A 17,569-nucleotide genomic window follows, 5' to 3' on the forward strand; every position below is an offset into this window, starting at 1 on the left:
ATCAGTTAGGTCAGTGGGGATCACTGGAGATCAGTCAGGTCAGTGAAGATTAGTCAGGGTCAGTGGGGATCACTGGAGGTCAGTCAGGTCAGTGACGATAAGTCAGGGTCAGTGGAGATCACTGAAGATCAGTTAGGTCAGTGGGGATCACTGGAGATCCGTCAGGTCAGTGAAGATTAGTCAGGGTCAGTGGGGATCACTGGAGGTCAGTCAGGTCAGTGAAGATTAGTCAGGCTCAGTGGGGATCACTAGGGTCAGTGGGGATCACTCAGGTCAGTGGGGATCACTAGGGTCAGTGGGGATCAGTCAGGGTCAGTGAGGATCACTGGAGATCAGTCAGGTCAGTGAGGATCACTGGAGATCAGTCAGGTCAGTGGGGATCACTGGAGATCAGTCAGGTCAGTAAAGATTAGTCAGGGTCACTGGAGATTAGGGCTGTCACTTTTGTGAAAAAATCATTTTCGATTTTTAATATATAAGTGTTCATTAAATCGATTGTAAAATCGATTTTCCATGTCTAAAAAAGACGTTTCCATTTAACACCAAATAACAGACAAATGTAAAGAGAGCGCCTGAAACGCACTAGTCAGCAATATTTCTTATTCATTGTCATTAAGTTTCGTGCAGAATAAAAAACAGCAACAGTAGTGCAACATTCTCTAAAAAAATATGCAGAGTGGACTGCTGCCATAAATGAAAAACATTACTGCAGGTTCAACCGGCTGCTTTTATGATTTAGGCAATTCAAAAATTATTTTAAATAATGATTCGATCCATTTCAAACAACTGTTCAAAAATGAAACTTTAAATAGACTTACTTGAAGTTGAGAACATGCTGTGTATTTTTTTTATTAAACGTAACCGACACTTAGGTGGCACTAGGCAGGCATAATGAAATGCGCAAAAGACTAGGGCCATTACAAATTATTGGTCATGAAAACAAGTCGATCAACATTTTAGCGGTCAAGAGTAGGCATGGGCCGATAACCGGTTTCAAGGTATACCGAGGTTTTAAACAGTCAAGGTTTCAAAACCACTAAAATGTTCTGTGATACCGTCTCCAAGGTATGAGCTGTGTTTATACAAAATTCATTAAATCATTAAGTCATGTGATTGATTTGATGTTTACATTTAATATACATTACGAAAATACTATATATTTTTTGAAAGCATATTATAATTTAAAGGCTTTATTTTTACCCAGCATTTGAAAGTAACACATTTTAGTGTTGCAATGGCAATACCGCAACACCGTGAAACCGTGGTATTTTTGCTAAAGGTTATCATACCGCCAGAATCTTATACCGGCCCATTCCTAGTCAAGAGCAGAGCGCTTTTCATTCACTATATGTCCATCTGTTGGGAAGACGCACTCCGACCGCACTGATGTCCCAGGGAAACTCGGGTACTTCGTTCCCAGCTGCGTATTTCGTACTGCCAATCTTCCATCTCAAAAGCGGGTCGCTGTCAGCTCGCAAGGGTGGCTCCTTGTCATAACTCATCATCTCCTGTAAGGTCACAATTTCGACGTTGTCTCGTGTTGCACAGGTTTATTGACGTTGTCCTCCATTTTCTTTGCAAAACACTAGATGCAGCGATTGAAAGCGTGAAACTATAGGTGCGTAAAATTTCTGGGTATTTTCTGTCTAGCTTTCGCACACCTACTGCACTTTCGGAATTCTTTATTTTCTTTTTCTGCTTGTTTGTGAGTTTTGTTACATCTATATTTTAACTGTTTAATTCTTTTAAAATTAATAGTGTACATATTTGGTTAAAATCGATTGCCTATTTTCGTTTTCGAAACGTTTTTTGGTTGGTCCGATCGATTGTGCAATCGATTTTCGAACGAAAAGTGACAGCCCTACTGGAGATCAGTCAGGTCAGTGGGGATCACTGGAGATCAGTCAGGGTCAGTGGGGATCACTGGAGATCAGTCAGGTCAGTGAAGATTAGTCAGGGTCACTGGAGATCACTCAGGTCAGTGGGGATCACTGGAGATCAGTCATGGTCAGTGGGGATCACTGGAGATCAGTCAGGGTCAGTGGGGATCACTGAAGATCAGTTGGTAATTGTTTCAAAGCAGCTTTACATTAATAGGAGCAGTGAAAAGCGCAGAAAATCGACAGATAGCACAACATAATACATAGTAGCATAAGCAGCTAAAGTTGCTGTGGCTATGAATCAACATTATAAGTGAGCGTATTACTAATGTAACGTATAGAAGAGGGTGCTAAGTTAAGCCCAAGAAGGCTGCCTCCCCGGGTTGAAAAACCCCAGACTTTTTAGCCGGGAAAATAAAAAAGTCCTAGGAGGGAAAACCCTTGGGAGATATATATATATATATACACACACATGTAAACAGATAAGGAAATTAAGCGGAGACTAAGTGGGTTCTGCCGGTGGTCGTTGGACTGCCGGTGGTTGTTGTTCAGGCATCAGCTGAGCATCACGTTGAAGGACGGCCAGTAGATCAGAGGTGTGCCGACTTTCACATTTACTGGGACTTGATCTGTTTGTCTCATTGTCGGGGTCAAGGACGAGACAGGGAGAGAGAAATAAAATCCTATTAGCGTAGGGGCCGTTCACATGTAATGCAAGTGTCACACAGTGATGTGGTTTAAATCAGCTTGGTTCCAGACAGGCTAACTATTGCGGCTTAAGTATGTTACCAACAGTTTAGGATTTAGCAAACTGGGTGCCCAATGCGAAGGTATCTATGGTAACTATGGGTCAACATCCGATCGTTAAAAGAAAATGAAACATGTCGACCCATTTGACTAAGGCCAGAAGCCCCACTGTCGTCGTTAATGCAGGTTCAGTGGCAAACGGTGGCAAACTATTTACCGCAATTCATTTTGAAGTGTTCATGCTGATAAGGTTTTAATTTATTTATTTATTAGGTTGGTCTGTGTTATGACCGTGAGGGCTTTGTTCCGAAAAAAAAAAACTGTTGCGAGTTAAGTACCTTTACTGGACAAATCATGTGAATGCTTTGTTTAAGAGAAAAGTTTTAAGTTTAGATTTAAGGTTATCGACTGTGTCTGATGCTTGGACATCGGTTGGTAAATCATTCCAGAGCTTAGGGGCTAAGTAGGTGAAGGATCTTCCACCTTTAGACACTTTTGATATTCTAGGGATAATCAAGTGACCAGAATTTTGCGACCATAGTGTGCGTGATGGATTGTATTCTGATAGTAATTCTCTAAGATATGAGGGTGCTAGGGTATTTTAGGCTTTGTAGGTGATTAGTGATATTTTAAATTGTATGCGATATTTAACTGGTAGTCAGTGTAAAGATGCCAGAATTGGGCTTATGTGGTCATACTTCTTAGAACGAGTAAGCACCCTTGTAGAAGTGTTTTGAACCAGCTGTAGCTTGTTTACCTGATTTGAGTGGCATCCCCCGAGTAACGAGTTACAATAGTCTATTCTAGAGGTCATAAAAGCGTGGATAAGCTTCTCTGCATCTGATGCAGACAACATATGGCGTATTTTTGAGATATTTCTAAGATGGAAGAATCCTGTGCGGCAGACATTGGCGATATGACTATCGAAGGATAAGTTGCTGTCGAACATCACACCTAAGTTCCTAACCGTGGAGGTTGGCACCACAGTGCAGCCATCTTTGTGCAACTTGTAATCTGACATATTATGTTTGTAGCAATTCGGTTCAATAATAATTATCTCTGTCTTATTGGAGTTGAGCTTAAGAAAGTTATGTGCCATCCAGTCACTAAAATCGCTAATGCAGGTGAGTGGGGATCAGTGGAGATCAGTCAGGTCAGTGGGGGTCAGTCAGGTCAGTGGGAATTACTGGAGATTACCTGTTTGAAAGACGGGGATGCCCACCTGTGAAACAGCTATTACATGACAGAGCGAGGCCAGAGACGAACATGCTCATAAAGAGGAAATAATATATGGAATAATGTTGTGCATCTTTGAATAACTGTAGAATACATTTCCTTTAAATATAATTTTTGTCATATAAAGTTTTGAGAGATAATGTTTTTTCCACTGGCGCATTTACCTCAGAGTTTTAGTTTAATATAATTTAATATTATTTCTGTAATATTGCTGTTTTTCCGGTAATAATAATATAATTTACATGTCAATCCTGCTTCCTTGTTTGTTTATAATTTCATTATGCTGTTATGTTAAGTTATGTGTGAATATTTATTGCCATATGAGAGGTTCATTGCAGTTATATGAATACTCTCGTCTAATATTCAATATGCGGAATAATGTGTGCATCTTTGAATAACTGTAAGAATACAGTTCCTTTGAAAATAATTTTTGTCAATGTTTTGAGAAGTAATAATGTTGTGAGGATATTTGTTAAGAAATAGGCTATATAATGTGGCATACTGCAATGTTTCCCTGCTCATTTTTATTTATGATATATGTGGAGATAAATAAACCTTTGCAAATCTGCTGATTTGATCCATTCATGTCCTGTCCACCAGGCTAGAGATTTTACCATCCTTAATCCACACTTGTTAAGAAAAGGATGCTTTATTATATTGTTTATGCGCAGAAAGTGTCAATCACACTATCATTTTATACGCAGAATTAGGGTTAGGGTTAGTTATATCGGCACTTTCACAGCCTACTGTGTTGAGCAGAGAGGCTGAACAGTTTGACATGCGGGAAGCGGCCGCACATCAGGCCTATAACTCGCAATGTAACTATTATCAGACCGGCCCTCGCGTCCTAAAAACACTACCAGCCCACTGGGAAAAGTCCCGACTATCCCGATTGCCACTCCGCCCATGATATCATTTGGCTCATATTGATATTATTATCTTTTGTTACTAGCATTTATAGGTTTTTAATTTATATTTATCTTCATTTTAATTTGTTTCTTCAATTGTTTTGTTTTTGGTATGTGCTAAATAGATAAATGTGAAGTGTTTGTTCTTTTATCAGGGTGGAGAATCAGCAGAAGACACAGATGCAGAACAGCAGCTGATCGCCTCCTACAAGTATGAAGGAGCTACGACCAACATCCATCCGCACCTGTCTGCCATGGTGAACTATGCCCAGCCGGTGAAGTTCCAGGGATTTGAGGTTGCAGAGGGTCAGTTTAAATCAGATGGGCTGGGCTTACAAACATTAGATTTAAACTTCTGATTGGATACCAGTGTAAAACTCCAATGAATGCATAACTGTGATGCTGTGACAGTTATAAATAATTTCACAAACATGTGTTACATCATTCATTTGTTTTCTTGTGATGGTCATTCATTCAATCAATCAACGTCTCATGCATAACTATTTTAAAGCTTCTGTCTGTAGAATAGAAATTGGCTTAAGGTAAAGTAATAAATTCAAAGGTAAATATACATATGAGGTTTGACTGTATGTTTGTGTGTGTGTGTGTGTATATATATATGTAAGGAATAATTGACGACAGGCCATTGAATTATAAGAAAATAATGCACACCAAGGTGGTAATGCGGCACGACGCGAAGCGGAGGTGTGCATTATTTTCAAATAATTCAAAGGACCGGAGTCAATTATTCCGCTTATACCACGGTTACCACAAACATTGCTCTGGTGCCTATTTTTAAGACATTTGAAAAAGTAGGTGTGCGGTTTACAGAAAAATAATCAACACCCATAGAACATTTCTCAGCCAATCAGAATACAGCATTCAACAGACCCGTGGTATAAATATATATATATACAATATATACACACACACACACACAGTATATACATAATGTCAAATGCTTGATGGTATGCATCATGATTGATTATGAGGATAAAAATGTATTTTGCTTTGTGTTTAGAAAGAAACATCCATCACAATATGTCCTCGTTCAATGAGTCTGTTGGGTTAGGCTATCTGAAGACAAACGCCATTGAGTTTGTGAAGTATCCTTTCACACAGACATAAGATTACCTACACATTATTTAATGTTGTGACATTTGAAATGACATGCTCTTCACACTATTCTTATGAACTTTGTTGAATTCTAAAATCAAAATGCTTTTATATTGAACTCATTTCATTTTTTGCAACAACTAAATGACTAATAATATTGCTAGACAATGGCAAGCACACCATGAGCAACACATGATGGTCTTTTTTGTGAATCTAAATAGTTTATATATTTTAATTTATTAACACTTGACCAATAGTTGGCAGTTTATCCATGTTTTCTCATATTTTGAAAAGTTAAGGTACAACCAAATTTACTGTAGGTCCCTGATGATGTTTTAAACATATTGTGTCACTATGTACGAATGAACATTGAAATGTTTTTCTCTTTTCATCTGCGAACAATCTCCATCTGTTGTAAATTAAAAATAGCCACTACGTTGTCCGTTTATATCCTCAACCCCAGACGTGCAGCTACAACAAGCGACAGATGAGCCGGATTTACCCCAAAGGAGGCCGTGTGGACTCCAGCAATTACATGCCTCAGATCTTCTGGAATGCTGGCTGCCAGATGGTTTCTCTGAACTATCAGACTCCAGGTACAGCTTGGGCCCCGGGCCCTGAGGGCAATGGCCCCTCAATCACCCCCGCAACCCCCCCACGGGCCCTGAAAGCCACAGCCCCTACAATCACTCCCCCATGGCCCTGAGAGCCACGCCCCCTACAATCACCCTCCACGGGCCCTAAATGCCACTGCCCCTACAATCACCCCCCAGCCCCCCCATGGGCCCTGAGAGCCATGGCCCCTACAATCACCCCTCCACGAGCCCTGAGAGCCACGGCCCCTACAAACACCCTCCTCAACCCCCCACGGGCCCTGAGAGCCACGGCCCCTACAAACACCCTCCTCAACCCCCCCATGGGCCCTGAGAGCCATGGCCCCTACAATCACCCCTCCACGAGCCCTGAGAGCCACGGCCCCTACAAACACCCTCCTCAACCCCCCCATGGGCCCTGAGAGCCATGGCCCCTACAATCACCCCTCCACGAGCCCTGAGAGCCACAGCCCCTACAAACACCCTCCACAACCCCCCCATGGGCCCTGAGAGCCATGGCCCCTACAATCACCTTCCTCAACCCCCCCCATGGGCACTGAGAGCCACGGCCCCTACAAACACCCTCCTCAACCCTCCCATGGGCACTGAGAGCCACGGCCCCTACAATCACCCCCTAACCCCCCTCAGGCCCTGAGAGCCACAGCCTTATTATTGTACAGTCAGAGAAAAACATGAACCCATGCTACAGCAGATGTTTAGCACACAGAGCAGGGCACTCACGTGGTATTGTTTGATCATCACTTGATTATTAAAACCACACAGACAGACTTTAGTGTAGAAGATATTTACTCTGTTTTACACTGTTTCAGATCTGGGCATGCAGCTAAATCAAGGGAAGTTTGAGTACAACGGGTCGTGCGGGTGAGTGTGTGCTCATTATATAGCCGCAGCTTGCGCTTTATCCACATTAGCGCAGATAAGCATGTGCTAAATATCTGCATGTAAAAATTTTGCCGGAGGGAAAAAGTTGCATTGGATTACTCGCCCACCCGTGCCAATATCACATTCACTTTGAAAGATTTTAAATCATGAATCTACTCTGTTAATCAACAAAGTCTGCCTGCAGGACAAAGTTAATGGGCAAAGAGATTTATTTAAAATAATGTGAGGGGATATTGTAAGCAAAATGGCAGATAGCAGACACTACTAATGTATTTTTATGAGCCATTTTTGTGGTTATACAATTTCTTAATGACTAGAATATATTTCTGACTGTAGGGTACAGAATCCCTTTATATACTTTATAATGTAGTTCAATGAATGTTATGGACATACATCTAAAGTGATATAGATACAATCTTCATATAGTGTTATGTGATTCTCCTCTTGCGGGTTTCTTTTGAAACCGGATTTTATGCGGCGTGCCGACCGAATGTTTGACCCTTTCTCTGAAACGCCAGTGGATGGGGTCATAGCAGCGACCTGTAGCGTACAGGTGATATACGCACATATACTGTATATCTATATGTTCTTATTCACTGTAGAAAAGAGGAGGAGGGGAGGTTTGTGTTGACCACAGCGATAACACCACATTTATCATATTTAATATATTCTCTGCTGGAATCAGTGACTGATCGAACTGTTTTACATCCGTTGTTTGTCAGGTGTTCTCAGGCCAGTTCTTATCGGATAAAAAGATCGGCACGTACGTGGAAGTGGACATGTACGGCTTGCCCACAGACACCATCAGAAAAGAGTTCAAGACGCGTATGGTGATGAACAACGGCCTGAATCCCTATTACAACGAAGAGCCCTTCGTCTTTAGAAAGGTCAGATGTTTCCTTAGTGGAAACCCTAATCTGCAGATTTACTTAGTTTTGGTGCCACTGAAAGGTTATTTCGTCACGACACACAGATGCGATACTGAACTCTGGTTGGTTGGTTGACACATACGTAATGCCTTACTGTTCTTCTGTCTTACACCCATGAGCTTCATTAGTTTAGTGCACGTCTCTTTTTATAAAAAGGGTTACGACATGAAATAATAACTGACATCAAACTCTCGGGTCTTATCGAGCACGATCAGGTTGTCCTTAGATGCTGACATCAGCAAGATATTCACCGCATTTCAAGAGTCTGATGGGCTATGAAAGAGCTGCAGCAGCTGCGGGACGTGATGCGTGTTTGATGACCTCATCCAGCTCCTTGTGTTTTTGTCCATCGAAGCGTTTCAGGAACAGCTGTTATTGGACGACTATGAATTGCATCTAGTGGGCTGCAGATACTGTGCAGATAATAAAGCTTTAACATCCCTTTCAGAACGAAGGTTTCATCAGCCTTTAATCCAACATTATAAAGGAGGAGAGAGATGGAAGAGAGAGAGAGAGAGAGAGAGAGAGAGAGAGAGAGAGAGAGAGAGCAGTACTTGTGCTTGTGCTGAAGCAGCAGAATGTTGGAGGCTCTGATCTGTGACACCGACCATAAATCACCCACACTGCAGTGCTGCCAAACACACACACACACACACACACACACACACACACACACACACACACACACACAGTAAAAGATACACACATACAGTAAAAGATACACAAACACACACTAACACACACACACACACTAACAGATACACACACAAACACATATATACACAAACTAACAGATACACACACACACAGTAACAGATACACAAACACACACTAACACATACACACACACACACTAACAGATACACAAACACACACTAACACACACACACACACACACACACACACACACAGTGATTGTTTTTGATTAATTGTGATTGAGAGATTTCATAGATTTTCCATGATTAAATTTGTCGTGATGTCCAGCTCTACAGTTTATACTCTGATGTTAAAGCTGAAAGTCTTTGTGAACAGGTGATCTTACCTGACCTGGCCGTGTTGCGGATCGCCGTATACGATGACAATAATAAGCTGATTGGTCAAAGGATTCTGCCGCTGGACGGTCTTCAGGCGGGTTATCGACACATTTCTCTGAGAAATGAAGGAAATAAGCCACTTTCTCTTCCCACCGTTTTCTGCAACATTGTACTCAAGACTTACGTACCAGACGGCTTCGGTGGTGAGTTTACATCACAGCTTCAGTCATGATGTATAACCTCCAACAGATTTAAAGTGTCTAAGCATTAATGTATGAGCACGCTGCTGCTGCCCTAAGACTGAGAAACTTCATTCATGTCAACTATTGTCATTTTAATGTAAAGTACACTGACAGTGAAAAGTTTTGACACATTTGACTGATTTCAGTTCCTTTTTATTTGTATGTAACATGAGTTTACAGAAATAAGATCTGATAATGCCCAGGTGCTTAAAATAGTTTTTGTAAACACATCAAAGTGTCTCAAAAGTTCTTTGGACACACATGATTGTATGTATATACACCACTATAAAGATAAGGAAGTGAAAACACTCATATAATGCTGCTGCTGAGAGAGAGAACAAAGATGTCCTGTTATTGACATATTGAATGCTATTGGCATTAGTTGTAATGAGTTATAAATGGGATTTTCTTGTTGTCCTGGGAAGATTAAAGTGATATTCAGTAGATTTGAGTTTCTAGAAAACTGAATTAAAGGAGTGATTGCGTCACGATCGGATCTGAATCTGATATTTCAGCTATCGTTGACGCCCTTTCTGATCCAAAGAAGTTCCTCACCATTGCTGAGAAGCGAGCCGATCAGATGCGAGCTCTTGGCATTGAAACGGTTCGTTTATAGTTTGATAACTTCCCAAAAATGTTTGGTGCTTCTGTGGGTTCAGTGCTTGTATTGATGTGCATCTGTCGTGGGTTTTGGTTTAGAGCGATATAGCAGAGGTGCCCAACGAAAGCATCAAGTCCAATAAAAAGGTCAAAACCAACGTCACACCTCAGACGAGCTCAGAGATGAACGCCGCTCAGAACAACATCACAGAGACCAAACGCGGTGAGACTTCATCAGCTCATTTGATTTGCATGTTGCTGTCTGGTGGTCTTTGTAATCTTTCATCAAAATCTTCTTCTCTATGTTTTGTGCATACGTACAACACAAACTCAGAGTCAAGCAAAGATTGTTTGTTCTGTTTCCAGATCATTCTGCAGTTGATAATCACGTGAACATTGAAGATTTGAAGCAGATGAAGGTAAAACTCTTACATGGGTCTTCTCTCAGCATTTCCACGCGGCATCAGTGGACTCGGATTCGAAATATGAACCTGTTCATATCTCCTGTTCTCTCTTTGTTGTTCTCTCTCTCTCTGTTCGTAGAGCTTCATTAAACTTATGAAGAAGCAACAGAAGGAGCTCAACACATTAAAGAAACGTCACACTAAGGTGAATGTCTTGTCTAGAGATCCATTTCTTCTCCCGTGATCTTGCTTGATGAAGTTCATCTTCTTCTTGCAGGAACACAACGCCATGCAAAAATCTCACTGTACTCAAGTGGACAAACTGGTGGCACAGCATGATAAAGAGAAATATAACCTGGAGAAACTTCTGGAGAAAGCCATCAAAAAGAGAGGGTAAATCTCATCATTTGTGAAATTATGTTCTCTAATGTCAAACCTAACAAAACACAAGTTATTAAACATGAAGGAAATGAAAAAAAACAAACTTTTGACATTGACACAGTTCATCTGTTGAACGAATAATGATTATTTTATAGAAAAGTTCACTTTAAAATGGGAACATATATAAAACCACTGTAAATACTCCTGGCATTGTTTTCCCTCACTGGGGACAGAGGCGCGTACGTTTATATGACACAAAATTCATCAATTCCTCTCTTCTGGGTTTTTCTTCTCGGAAGATTTTGTAGAAGCAGAGTCCAGGATAATCTTTACTATACAACAACTATTCAGTATTTATTTTAAAGAAATATCTAACTTCTTAACCTTTGGACAGCAGCAGATGGTTCCTTTAAGTATGTGACGACAACATGTGTTATATAGTATTATAAGGTTTGTTTTCTTTGTTTTAGAGAAAACAACTGCTCAGAGTTAAAGAAGGAGACGGCAATAAAGGTGGAGACGCTCACTACAGACCATAAAGAAAAGGTTTGAATGAAAATCTATCTCATCAAAAGAGATGATTCCCAAACAAAAAGAAAACAGGAAAATATGCAAGTGAATAAAAGTTATGAAAGTTTGTATATGAATATGTATTTATTTCATTGGCTAAATATGAAAGACATTTGTACATTGAAAAGCCCCGATGGTTAAAAAGCATCCATTTGATAGTTTGACACGTATATTTAAGTTGGTTTACTCGTCTGCAGGTTAAAGTGATTGTGGCCCAGCACACTAAAGAGTGGTCAGAGATGATCAACGCTCACAGTACAGAGGAACAGGAAATGAAAGACGGTCATGTGACGCACCAGTGTGAGCTCTTGAAGAAGCTGCTGGTCAGCGTTCATGAGCAACAGACGCAGCAACTAAAACTCATTCATGAGAGGTGAAGTGATGCTTTCATCTGTCCAAACACATTCACAATACAGCTCTTCTGGACTGATCAATATTGTTTTAAATAGTCGGAAAAACAAACTCCTGCTAATGCTTACACACGTGAAGCACATATACTGTAGTCAGTGTTGATTATTGGTATTAATGTATTCTGTTCGTCTTTAGTTTAATAACCGCCGGCAGAACTGCTTCTCATTAGCATTGCAGATACACGAGCAGGCCATTATAAACAAACGCATGAATGTTGTATGAGTCGTGTATCTTTAGAGAGATGCCTCTCATCTTTGTGTTTTTTTTTAATTCAAGGGTCTTTATTAATGATGTAGATAACCCCCCCCCCCCTCAGCGTTTTGTAGTGGGATCTCCATGAGAAAGGGTGTCTTGACCCTTGATGATGAACCAATGAAACGCTTCAGCAAACCCTCACGCGTTTTCTGTGTTTCTGTAAAGAGCTAGAATGATTCTCTGGTTAGTGTTTTTAAAATATCTCTATTGTGACTGAACAACAGGCAAAGCAAAGAGATGAAGGCAAACCAGGCCAAGACGTCCATGGAGAACAGCAAAGCCATCAGTCAGGACAAGAGCATCAAAAACAAGGCGGAGCGCGAGAGGTGAAGAAGAAACATCTTCATCATCATCATTATCATCATCATTCAACAAAGATTAAACCTCTTTTCTCATCTCTTGCAGGAGGGTTCGAGAGTTAAACAGCAGTAATACCAAAAAGTTTCTGGAAGAGAGAAAAAGGGTTTGTTGTTTATGAAATATTATTTGAAAGTGTTTGTTGTATCTTGCTTTTTTTAGATGTTTTACTTTGAGGTGGAACTAAAACCAATGTAAGAATGACCTTTTCTCAATACTTGTGTGAAATTTGTCCATCAAAAAATGTAAAATATCAATGAAAGAAATCATTCAACGGCACGTAATGTTTGGCAGTATAAAATGAACAATCAATTCAACTATCAATTTGTCTTACATGCAAGTAGATGAAAGAAAGTAAAAGAAACATTTCTCATTGTTAGTTCATGCATTATAAAGTGGATTTCGTTGTTTTCTGTGTGTTTTTTCGCAGTTGGCCATGAAACAGGCGAAAGAATTAGAGCAACAACAGAAGACTCAGAGAGATCAGCTGGAGAAACTGGAGAAATTCAATGAGCAGGTTAAAGTTTAAGTCTGATGTCAGCTGCACTCGTTCCTCATCACTTCATTGCTTTCTTTCCTGTTTTCTTTTGTCCTCTGTCGCTCATATTTTCATTTAAATATGATTTGCCTTTTCTTTGAACAGCTTTTGAAATCGCATCATGCCAACAGTCAGACTGAAGGTAGGGTTCACATTAATCCATATCAAGTTAAACTAACTTACGGCCCGCAATGCTTTGCTCTCACTTTGCGTTCCAAACCTGATGTGATGTTGACATCTTAGACACATTTTTTGCTTTTCTTGAATGCATTCTGGGATGGTTTACCCGACAAGGATGCATTCAGTACTTTAATTTTAAAAGCCCAGCGGGTTAAGAACAGAAATGAATCATACTGTAGTGCTACAAATACTAGCTTAGCATTACCACCTCATTACACAATTATTACCCCCAATTCTCATATAAAGAGTTCAGGTCTGCTGTACACTGCTGGCTCCTGAATGCTCTTTGGGAATTTGATCGTGGGAACATAAATATGTCATTAAAAAACATCTGCAATTATTTAAAATGTACTGAGATGTTACATCAACTACACTGAATGTCACATAATTAGAATTAGGAGTGTCTTGATACAGAATGAATGTGGAGCTCATCTCATTATGTTTGTCTTCAGGCCAGAGACATGCAGAAGATGCTGAAGCTGGAGGAGGAGATGGACCGCAGACCAGCCACGGTGGTGTAAACCCTCCGAAAGTCAACTGAGATCTCCTCGCGGATCTCGTCCCCCGTCTGCTGTTACGCCCGAAATCTGCTTTTGTGTGTCCCTTTCACCACCTCTGCAGTCCTGTGACCCCGCCCCATTCACCCTACCTCAGCTCTAACTCCACCCCTCCACGCTACTGCAGCTCTGTCCGGCCAATCCTCACGTTCCAGGTCGGACCGTAGCTCCACCCACTCAGCTATAAAGTGCTTTCTCCGGGTTTGACTGCCGCATCTCCGGCCCCGTTCTCCCGTGAAGGCGTCCCCGGTGGGATGGAAGCTCACATGCGTGTTTTTAGAAACCATCATCATCATCCTCGGTTCTCCTGACTGAGCTTGTAACAGTAGCAGCAAATGGACCAATCCGAGTAAAAGAAGTTTTAGTTTGTTTTGTGTCAGCACAGTTTCTGTGAATGAAATGCTACTCACGAGTTGACTTCGGAGCACTTTATATGTGATAAGATGTCAAAATATGTAGCAAAGCACTACAGTAGCGTCTTTCTCTCTGTACAGTAAGAATGTAGAGCGCCCCATACTGTACAGAAACCAGATTACAGATGAATCCTCTTTTACTGCTGTTTTATCGTCATCATCATCAGATCATTTATGTTTTTAAGATGCGGCCATGACGCACAGGCAGTTTTTATTCACGTTTGGTTTTAAGTTTGCCGTCAGTGACTGCAGGCTTCAGTTAATTTTAGGTTTTGAGAAGGTTGTCTATTGGACCTGTTTGAAGACTGAACGGCCAGTTTTAGCTCAGGTCTAATGATGTACACGAGAGAGCGTTGTCATCGCATTCGCTGAACAACACAAACCATTTATGCATTGACACTCAACTTGCTTTCATTTGGAGGAGTTGCGTATAAGAGTAAATATTTGTTTTAGAAAGAGTTTGTTGTATATTGGGCTTTTATGAGGTTATCCTGAAGGTTTTGGGATGAATGTAAACCTGCTTCTATTGGTTGTTTTGCGTTTATCTGTTGATTTTCTTTATGTCCATGTTTAGAAGTGACCCACATATCTAGTGCTTTAAAACTTATATACCATCGCTTTCAAATGTGCCACTTTATGTCAGGTAAGATGTTTAAATGATTTTACATGCTGATAAATGCCAAAATAAGGGGTTATTTATATAAAGATACATATATAAATATATATATTATTAAATCTAGTAAGTAGTTTTAGTCTACGTTTGGTTTCTTAGAAGCTTTTTTGCACTAGCTGAATGTTTTCTGTTGCTCTGTCATTCGATTCTGTTGGTTCGTCTCCAAAGCTCCTGTAGCTTCTCTGTGGACCGCTGTCAGTGCTTTTGTATTTCTATTGTATTTGTCAAACTTCTAGCAATCAGAATACTCAAAAGAAAAAAAGTTGTTATTCAGCTACTTTAATACTGTTTTATAGTATGTGTACCAATAAACTATCCCAGGTGTTAAATTATGAACCAGTTTGTGTCTTTGTAAGTGATGTCTGGTCCCTTCGGCGCTGGCAAAGCAACACAACACAACACTGTGAAACACAAATCATCTCTTACAGCTCTTCCATGGAAAATGCTATGCAGTGTTTATTGTCGTGGAGACATAAATATGCTTCGTTGTGTGTCAGCGCAGTGTTGAATTGCTTAAAGCTTCCTGTTTTTCCAATGATGGTACACAAAGGAACAGCAGTTTTCCAGTCAATAATCACATGCAGTAATTGTCAAATGTATTCACACATCATTGAATCCACGCGCTCTCCGAAACCCTTATTATAATTAGATCATTAATGCCCATCCACTTATCCCACAACACAATTTGATAATGATATTCGTGTTGTCGTGGTAACTTCAAAGCTTCACGGTGTATAAAACCCAAAGAGATCCGTTTTGGTGAGAGCTTCGTCTTAAACATCATCGGCACGATGAAACCCTCGGACACGAGCGGCTCCAAAACCAACACCAGATTCCTTCTAAATGCCATCTCTGAAGATAAGATCCACCTCACTAGGTTTATTTTAGATGCTTTAGATGGAAAAATTATTGACTCGAAGACAGAAGGGACGCAGACGCCTCTCATATCTGCCGTGTTTCTTCAGGATCAGCAGGCGAGGAGCAAGTTCATGGATCTTCTGTTGCAGAGGGGCGCGAACGTGAACTGCCCAGATGAGAGCGGCCGTACGGCGCTGAGTTATGCCTGTGAGATGGGACACCTGGACGCTGTGAAGATCCTGGTGAAAAACAATGCCGACCCCGAGGTGGCAGACCGCTGGGGAAATACGGCCCTCATGTTCGCCGCCGCGGCTGGACATTCCGCGATCGTGGAGTTTTTGACACGAGCCTTTAAACGTTTGGGTCTCCAAGTAGACCGGCAAAACAAAGTAGGAAATTCTGCGGTCGAAGTGGCCAAGTATCTCGGACACACCGAATGTTTACGAGCTCTCGGAAGTAACTTCAGAAAGGTTCGTGATGACGGCGTGAATGAACAACTATCCACTGTGAACATCCATGACGATAAAGAGAAGTTCTTCGAATCTTTAAAATTTCACCACAGAGAGATCCAGCCGACTGCACGAGGAGAAACTTCAGCCGAAGACGAGGCGCGACTTCCTGTCGGTTTAGGTCGTAAAAGATCCCTCGTTTTACGAAACCGAATCCAGTCGATGGACTCCATTGAGGAATATGAGAAGGAGAGCGATGTTTTATTACCGTCATTATCATCGCAAGGCCTCGTGACCCCAAAACATACTCCAAGGTTTTTTCCAATCCCCAAACAAAGAGAAGAAACGTCCACCATCGATCCTTTGCCGCTGTTGTTCAGAGGCCCAGAACACAGAAACCCAGTCTTTTACTCACCCAGACCCTTCAAAACTTCCTTGAGAAGTGGTGTGTCTCCATCAGGTCCCCTTGGCATTTTGTTGACTCCTATAAGTGGCAGAGAGGAACGAGATAATATTTGGAAAGCTAAGAAATTGCCTTTTGATTTGCCCGTCAGACGGTTTGATGAGAATTACTATCAGAAGAGATGCAGTTTACCGACCAGCACTCTCGCTCCGCCGGTCACAGAGCGCCTGTTGTCTTTGTGCAGAAGCAAAACGCTGTTGAAAAGCCCAGCAACTGCTCAAACCCTTCAGCCCGCAGATTTCACTCAGACCGCCAGCACCGTAACTTCACTCAGTAGTAAGCTGTTGAGAAGATTTACTTTTCCCGACTTTAAAAAGATCAGCAAAGAGTCCCAGGAGGTTCACGCAACACAGATGGGAGCTTGTGCCGGACGCGGTATCCCGAGGTCAGAGACTTTTCCCCTCGCAAACGACCACCCTCAAGTCGCGAGTAAACCGAGCGTAGACAGCATCAGTGCTGTGAAGTGCGAGTTTGATTTTCACATTAAAACTGCGTCAAACTTCTGACCACGTGCTGCAGGGCGGGACGAGAGATCTGCAGTCTGATGAGATGCGTACCAAAGCGCAAGCGCACAAACCTTTACAATATATCATGTTATTATTGTATGATATTCATATTTTATGGTACATTAATACAAATAGAGACATTTTACATACTTTTCATTGCGGCTAGTTGTTTTTTCTAGTTTAGACATTTGGTTTGTTTTCTTAAAAGCTGTAGATGAAAATGCACAAGATCATTGAAACCAACATGCAAATACTACAACACATAATCATGTATGAATAAAAAAACCTTACTATGATCATTGCTGCTGTGGTGTCCTCTGTACAGATGATTTAAATGCATTTTATGCCGTTTAGTAACTTTAAAAC

General features: G+C 41.1%; 2 protein-coding genes across 2 annotated transcripts in view; both read left to right on the forward strand.

The window, feature by feature from the left end:
- Positions 1-15,263, forward strand: part of LOC129429047 (1-phosphatidylinositol 4,5-bisphosphate phosphodiesterase beta-4) — a 44,564-nt gene extending 29,301 nt beyond the window's left edge. The window contains exons 22-40 of the mRNA XM_073856407.1: positions 4,927-5,077; positions 5,793-5,877; positions 6,359-6,483; positions 7,311-7,357; positions 7,829-7,936; positions 8,106-8,270; positions 9,345-9,549; positions 10,104-10,192; positions 10,288-10,411; positions 10,555-10,607; positions 10,732-10,797; positions 10,870-10,985; positions 11,444-11,519; positions 11,741-11,916; positions 12,434-12,535; positions 12,615-12,672; positions 12,997-13,083; positions 13,210-13,246; positions 13,737-15,263. Of these exons, the coding sequence (XP_073712508.1) occupies positions 4,927-5,077; positions 5,793-5,877; positions 6,359-6,483; positions 7,311-7,357; positions 7,829-7,936; positions 8,106-8,270; positions 9,345-9,549; positions 10,104-10,192; positions 10,288-10,411; positions 10,555-10,607; positions 10,732-10,797; positions 10,870-10,985; positions 11,444-11,519; positions 11,741-11,916; positions 12,434-12,535; positions 12,615-12,672; positions 12,997-13,083; positions 13,210-13,246; positions 13,737-13,825 (1,959 nt within the window). The 3' untranslated portion in view covers positions 13,826-15,263. The remainder of the gene's footprint in view (positions 1-4,926; positions 5,078-5,792; positions 5,878-6,358; positions 6,484-7,310; positions 7,358-7,828; positions 7,937-8,105; positions 8,271-9,344; positions 9,550-10,103; positions 10,193-10,287; positions 10,412-10,554; positions 10,608-10,731; positions 10,798-10,869; positions 10,986-11,443; positions 11,520-11,740; positions 11,917-12,433; positions 12,536-12,614; positions 12,673-12,996; positions 13,084-13,209; positions 13,247-13,736) is intronic.
- A 251-nt stretch (positions 15,264-15,514) lies between these two features.
- On the forward strand, positions 15,515-17,406 carry LOC129429054 (uncharacterized). Its single transcript, XM_055185527.2, has one exon. It carries the CDS (start codon positions 15,719-15,721, stop codon positions 17,201-17,203), a length of 1,485 nt encoding a protein of 494 aa, XP_055041502.1. The 5' UTR covers positions 15,515-15,718; the 3' UTR covers positions 17,204-17,406.
- Positions 17,407-17,569: the final 163 nt, after the last annotated feature.

This window comes from Misgurnus anguillicaudatus, chromosome 18 (genome assembly GCF_027580225.2).
Source record: "Misgurnus anguillicaudatus chromosome 18, ASM2758022v2, whole genome shotgun sequence".
NCBI lineage: Eukaryota > Metazoa > Chordata > Actinopteri > Cypriniformes > Cobitidae > Misgurnus > Misgurnus anguillicaudatus.